This window comes from Sus scrofa, chromosome 2, assembly GCF_000003025.6.
Source record: "Sus scrofa isolate TJ Tabasco breed Duroc chromosome 2, Sscrofa11.1, whole genome shotgun sequence".
In the NCBI taxonomy this organism is placed as follows: domain Eukaryota; kingdom Metazoa; phylum Chordata; class Mammalia; order Artiodactyla; family Suidae; genus Sus; species Sus scrofa.
Window position 1 is genome coordinate 72598806 of NC_010444.4, and position 6896 is coordinate 72605701.

The 6896-nt window shown below is 56.2% G+C and overlaps 1 protein-coding gene across 1 annotated transcript; it reads left to right on the top strand.

Annotated features, from left to right (window-relative positions):
* TUBB4A (tubulin beta 4A class IVa) lies at window positions 439–6557 on the top strand. Its single transcript, XM_003480812.4, has 4 exons — window positions 439–1125; window positions 1668–1776; window positions 1875–1985; window positions 4952–6557. The coding sequence occupies exons 1-4, from the start codon at window positions 1069–1071 to the stop codon at window positions 6007–6009; spliced, it is 1335 nt and encodes a 444-aa protein (XP_003480860.1). The 5' UTR covers window positions 439–1068; the 3' UTR covers window positions 6010–6557.

The following is a 6896-nucleotide window of genomic DNA, read 5'->3' on the forward strand; positions in this document are numbered from 1 at the left end:
TTGAGGTCAGGCATTCTTGACTCCCCATCTTGCAGTAAATTCAGCTACGGAGAGGCAAAGTAGCCAGTGTAAGGTCAGAGACTAATTAGAAATGCAAAGGCAGGGATTTTGCAATGAATTAGAACAATGCATTGTAATGAATTAGAACAATGGAGCAGAGAGGTTTTAATCTGGGCGGGAGCAAGGAAGTCCCCCAGGGATCCTTTACACCCTCCCCCCAATAGGTAATCCAGCTGTAAATCTTAATCTTTGCTGTTCCACCCCAGGCAAAGCTGAGGGTGACCCCACGTGCAACAGATCCAAAGCCCAAGAGAGGTGTCCAGGGGGAGCGCACAGTACCCTCCCCCAAACCTCCATCAGTTTCTGCAAGTCTCCCTAGTCAAACATGGAAGGAAAATCGGGGTTTTACTTACTACACAATTACAAGATCAGTCCGGCAGGAACTGACCGCCCCCAACCTCCCCAAACAGATGGCTACTCCGGAGCGCCCAGCTCGGCCCGGCTAGGAGCCCTCCCAGTTAAAGCGAAGGCACTAAATGGAATGGGGAAGGAGGCCTGGGACAGAGAAACTGAGGCAGGGCCGCTTGGAGGAAGAGGGAGAAGCAGGATCTCCCCGCGGCTTGTTTACTGGACGCTCGCTCTCCCTCTCCACCCTCGACCCATCCCCGCAAGACCCGGATCGCCAGGCCCGGCTTGGAGAGGGGTGGGGGAGGCAGATGGTACTGACGGCGTCTGAGGAGCTTCGCCCCCACCGCCCGGGGTGGGGTCGCACAGGGCCACCTCGCGTCTCAGCCCCGGGCCCGGGAGGTCTCCAGGAGGCAGGGGAGGGGGATCGAGAAGGATCTCTCCATCCATTCCAGCACCCTCGGTCCCGGGGCGGGACCAGGGGGCGGAGCGGGCCAGTGACCGGCCGTGACGCGAGCCCCGCCTGCTCATATAGAGGCGCCTGGGGGGGCGCAGGGACCGAGCTTCGCCGTCGCCACCGCCGCCGCATCCACCTTCAGCCCCGCCACCGCAGTTACCAGAACCCTCGCCACCACCGCCTCGACCACCGCCAGGGCCACCATCATGCGAGAGATCGTGCACCTGCAAGCCGGCCAGTGCGGCAACCAGATCGGAGCCAAGGTGTGCAGGGGACCCGGGCCGAGGACGATGCCGATGCCGAGAAATGTGGAGTGCGGTCTGCCGAGCTCCGCAGAGCTCCTCCGCCGCGGGTCTTTGGGCGGGGGGACCGGTCACCCAGGAGGCCAGCACCCCAGGGACGGTGGGGGAGGGACGCGGGGGGCAGGGCCAAGCTGGGAACAAAGAGGCCGGTGGGGGTGGGGCCCTAGCCTTCGGTCCGCTTGCCGCAGCTGGCTTCACAGCTGGCCCCCCATGCCCTCCACACGCACAAAGAGATCCCGCCCCTCCCCGAGGCAGCGGCCAGGGAGTGCTGACACCAGCCCGCTAGGCTGGGGTGGTGACTCTGCTTCACCCTGCCCCCACCTCTCCCTTCTTGCTGCCTCATCCTTGCCTCCCCACTATGCCTTATGTCCCCATTCACCTTGCTGAGGGACAGGTAGACAGCTAGAAAGTGGTTGCGGGTCCTGAGAGCAGACGATGGAGATGGGGGCAGACCTGGCCACCGGTTTCCCCTTACTTGGTCCTTGCCACCATCACCCATCTAGTTTTGGGAGGTGATCAGTGATGAGCATGGCATTGATCCCACTGGCACATACCACGGGGACAGCGACCTGCAGTTGGAGAGGATCAACGTCTACTACAATGAGGCCACAGGTAAGGAGTGGGGGTGCACCTGCAGGAGTGGGGGTGGGGAGGGACAGGATGCTGGTTCCTGGCGCTGACCAAGCTTCTCTCCATCTGCTTCACTGCAGGAGGAAATTATGTCCCCAGAGCTGTGCTGGTGGACCTGGAGCCGGGCACCATGGACTCCGTCCGCTCAGGTCCCTTTGGCCAGATCTTTCGACCTGACAACTTTGTGTTTGGTAAGTCACGGCCCTGGGACACAGGCAGAGGAGCCCGCATTGATCCTTTCACTTGCACATGGCTTGGAGAAAATTCTCCACCTAGCATTTGGACTCAACGGTGACCACAGGGACCCGGAGCCCAGCAGGGAAGGCAGACACACAGACCACCATGGGAGCCCAGGTGGGAGGCACCTTATACAATGGAGAGGGGAGGCGCCAGGGAGGGAAGGCTTCCCAGAGGAGGTGGCATTTTCATTTAACAATATGGACCTGAGCCAGACCACAGCCCACAAATCCCAGCTCTGCCACTTCATGCAGTTGACAGATACTTACTGAGCACCTACTGCATACCAGGCCCTATACATCTCCTAGAGAGACAGCTAAGAACAAAGCTCTCTGCCCCCACCCCCATTCCCCTGAACCTGATATCCTTGTGCAAGAGAGTATAAATAAGTCAAGCTCAGCCACTGACTGAGTCAGCTGGGTGATTCTGGACAGTCTCCTCAATCTCTCTGTGCCTCAATCTTTTGTTTTGTTTTCTTGGCCACACCCACTGCATGCAGAAGTTCTCCGGCCGCAGCTGTGGCAATGCTGGATCCTTAACCACTAGGCCATCGAAGAACTCCCTTGTCTTTTTTTTTTTTTCCCTCGTCTTTAACACAGGGATTATACAAAGACTTTTCAGGATTGTGAGGCTTAAAGCCATTAATATATATAAAGAATTTACAACAGGGAGTTCCCGTTGTGGCGCAGTGGTTAACGAATCCCACTAGGAACCATGAGGTTGCGGGTTCGGTCCCTGCCCTTGCTCAGTGGGTTAACGATCCGGCGTTGCCATGAGCTGTGGTGTAGGTTGCAGACGTGGCTCGGATCCCAAGTTGCTGTGGCTCTGGCGTAGGCTGGCGGCTCCAGCTCCATTTCAACCCCTAGCCTGGGAACCTCCATATGCCACAGGAGCAGCCCAAAGAAATAGCAAAAAGACAAAAAAAAAAAAAAAAACAACTTACAACAGTGGCTAGTTCACAGAGGGGAAGAGAAGCAGTTGATGCTTTGTTGTGGTTTGTATTATCATTACCACTATTAATATCTGCAGCCTACAAAGTGAGTAGGACTTGGGTTGACTGAGGTGCAAGGAAGCAAGGAAAGATGTGCCAGACAGAGGGAACAGCATGTATAAAGACCATGAGCACTTTTGGAGACCTCAGATTCAAGGGGCATTCACCCTCCATGAACAATCCTCTAGGAAACATTTCCAGCTACCTTTAGGTCAAGCTAAATGCACCCCCCTCCCCACCTGACCTCAGGTCCCAGGCTCCTCCTCTTCCAGCACCTCTCCTCCTTAATGCATGATAGTTTAATCTGGAGTCCACGGATTGGTGGGACAAGCTGTGTGACCTTGGACAAGTGAATTTCCCTCTCTGGTCTGTGCAAAAATTCAGGAAGATGATGATTCTGTGTGGGTGTGGCACACAATAGGTCATCAGGAAATGGCCATGGAGAGGCTAAATGAGGTTGGCCAATGGATGTGAGTGGTTCTAGGATACTCTCAGGCAGCTCCAGTCCGGCCATAAGGTTCTTTGGCCTCTGGGAGGTGAGCCAGGGAAGGTGGTGGTAAAAGTGTGGACTCAGGAGCCAGACCATCTGGTTTAAATCCTAATCTCTCAGAGGAGGTGACACTGAAGAGAGACCTGAAGGAAGTCCTGGGAGTACCTGGGGGGAGAGCATTCCAGGCAGAGGGAACAGCCTATGCGAAGGCCCTGGTGTGTTGGAGGAACAGTAAGAAGGCCCATGTGGCTGGAGCAGAGTGAGGGGGAGAGAGGGAGGAGAGGAGGGCAGGGAGGGGACAGGGACAGAAACAGGCCATGCAGGGCCTTTAGGCTACAGGAAGGACTTGGGCTTTTATCCCAGGGAGCTGGGAACCCAGGTGGGCTGTGGGCAGAGGGAAAGGGCATGCCTCGGAAGCTCACAGGGTGCCCCCTGGCGGCCACAAGGAGAACAGACTGGGGGATGCTGTGGACTCCAGCTGGAGGGACCCAGGCAGAAGCACTGGTCTGATTCAGATGGGCGATGAGGGAGCTAGACCCAGGTGGAAACAGAGGAGGGGGCAAGAATAAATGTTACCTGTTCACAAAAATACCAGCCAATAGCTATTCTAATCCTAATCCTTGTCCTGTGGAGCTTGCATTCTCCTGTAAGATGACAGACAATAAATATGATTAATTTTAAAAAATAGGTTTATTAGTGCTATGGAGAAAAATGGAGCACAGAAGGGGAATTAGAAATGGGGAGGGTTTGCAGTTGTATAGAGTGATCAGGCAGAGCCTCGTAAGAGTGACAAAGTCCTGAAGGAGGGGAGAGAGGAAGCTGTGTGGGTGTCTGAGGGAACAGCATCCTGGCAGAGGGAACAGCACATGCAAAGTCCCTGAGGCAAAACCGTTCCTGGTGTGTTGGAGGAACAGCTCATTTGGCTGGGGCAGAGTTGTGGGGGGAGGGCAGGGAGGGGGTGGGGTAAGTTCTGCAGGGCCTCTGGGCCATGGGCAGAACTTGGGCTTTTACTGAAAGATGGATGAACTGGGGTAATTCTGAGCTGAAGTGGGACATGATTTTTTTTTTTTTTTTTTTTTTTTTTGGCCTCCTCACAGCTTAAGAAGTTCCTGGGTCAGGGGTCAGATCTGAGCCACACTTTTAACCTAAGCCATAGCTGTGGCAATGCTGAATCCTTAACCCACTGAGCCCAGCCAGAGATTGAACCTGTGTCTGAACCAACATTCCCAAGACACCACCAATCCATTGCTCCACAGCAGGAACTCCAGGACTTGATTTAAGTTTTATCAGGATCCTTCTAGCCACTGAAAGGAAGCAAGGGTGGAACAATCAGTAATAATAATTTTGTTATTATTATTCAGCTACTAGGGTGGCTGGGGTGAGGTTGAGGGTATGGCCTCCCCACAATGGCTGGGTGTCCCCACCCCTTCCCTCTTCAGGCCAATCCGGAGCCGGCAACAACTGGGCCAAGGGCCACTACACAGAGGGCGCCGAGCTGGTGGACGCGGTTCTGGACGTGGTCCGGAAGGAGGCGGAGAGCTGTGACTGCCTGCAGGGCTTCCAACTGACCCACTCGCTGGGCGGTGGCACGGGGTCCGGCATGGGGACCCTGCTCATCAGCAAGATCCGCGAGGAGTTCCCGGACCGGATCATGAACACCTTCAGCGTGGTACCCTCCCCCAAGGTGTCTGACACGGTGGTGGAGCCCTACAACGCCACGCTGTCGGTTCACCAGCTGGTGGAGAACACGGATGAGACCTACTGCATCGACAACGAGGCGCTCTACGACATCTGCTTCCGCACCCTGAAGCTGACCACCCCCACCTACGGCGACCTCAACCACCTGGTGTCGGCCACCATGAGCGGGGTCACCACGTGCCTGCGCTTCCCGGGCCAGCTCAACGCCGACCTGCGCAAGCTGGCCGTGAACATGGTGCCCTTCCCCCGCCTGCACTTCTTCATGCCGGGCTTTGCGCCGCTGACCAGCCGGGGCAGCCAGCAGTACCGGGCACTGACGGTGCCCGAACTCACCCAGCAGATGTTCGACGCCAAGAACATGATGGCCGCCTGCGACCCCCGCCACGGCCGCTACCTGACCGTGGCCGCTGTGTTCCGGGGCCGCATGTCCATGAAGGAGGTGGATGAGCAGATGCTGAGCGTCCAGAGCAAGAACAGCAGCTACTTCGTGGAGTGGATTCCCAACAACGTCAAGACGGCCGTGTGCGACATCCCGCCCCGTGGCCTGAAGATGGCCGCCACTTTCATCGGCAACAGCACGGCCATCCAGGAGCTGTTCAAGCGCATCTCCGAACAGTTCACGGCCATGTTCCGGCGCAAGGCCTTCCTGCACTGGTACACGGGCGAGGGCATGGATGAGATGGAGTTCACTGAGGCAGAGAGCAACATGAACGACCTGGTGTCCGAGTACCAGCAGTACCAGGATGCCACTGCCGAGGAGGGCGAGTTCGAGGAGGAGGCAGAGGAGGAGGTAGCCTAGGGCACCTCCATGGCTTCATGTCTCCCCCCTGCTCGGCTGCTGACCTCTGACCCCAGAGAACCCTGCTTCACCTTCCAGCCTGACTCTCCTGGGACTACCACCTTGCATCTCTTCCCCTGGCTAACCTTTAACCCTTGAGCCCCACTTTATCTCCAACCCCCTTGAACCTTTTCTACTTAGACCCCACGAGCCCTGCTTCACACAAGCCCACCTTGAACTCCATGAGCCCTCCTTCACCCCTGACCTCTCCACCTTTGACCTCCCCACGAACCCCATTGCACCCCCAGACCTACAAGCCCTAATTTACGTGGATCTCTTCCCCCCTGAGCCTCTCTGAACTTGCCTCATCTTTGACCCCACAAGCCCCACCTGCCCTCTGACCCCACCTTCTCTCCAGATCTCCCAAAAAGCACTCCCTTTCCCTCCCACCAACCTTGGCTTTCCAGGCATGCTGCTGGGGAAGAGAGAAGCCCTGGAGCATGTGGGCAAGAGAGGCTGCTCCCTCCCCTCCCTTCACCTCCCCTCAATAAATAATTGCTGTCCTGCCATGTTTCTGTAGAATGTAGTTTTTCATCACCCTCTGGGGAGGCCACATGAGGGCTCCTCCCCTTGGGATGGAGGTGGACACTGAAGAGACTTCTAATTCAGGGGTGGGGAGGGGACAGAGGTTTCAGGGTCAGACAGACCGGGCTATACCCCTATGCCTGGGAGCTGCTTCCCCTGCACTGTGGAGAATCAAGAGGCTGCCACCACCAGAACAATTGAGTTCAGATACCTCCCAACACACACGAAGCTACGAAGACAGGTCCACTAGAGTGCTGAACAAAAATTAATTAAAATGAATATAAAATAAAATTATTCTAAATAATCTCACACACACACACACA

Coding starts and splice junctions, on each gene's coding strand:
- TUBB4A (XM_003480812.4), top strand. CDS start 1,069: ATGCGAGAGATCGTGCACCTGCAAGCCGGCCAGTGCGGCAACCAGATC. Junction 1,126..1,667: donor GCAACCAGATCGGAGCCAAG/GTGTGCAGGGGA, acceptor TCACCCATCTAG/TTTTGGGAGGTGATCAGTGA. Junction 1,777..1,874: donor CTACTACAATGAGGCCACAG/GTAAGGAGTGGG, acceptor GCTTCACTGCAG/GAGGAAATTATGTCCCCAGA.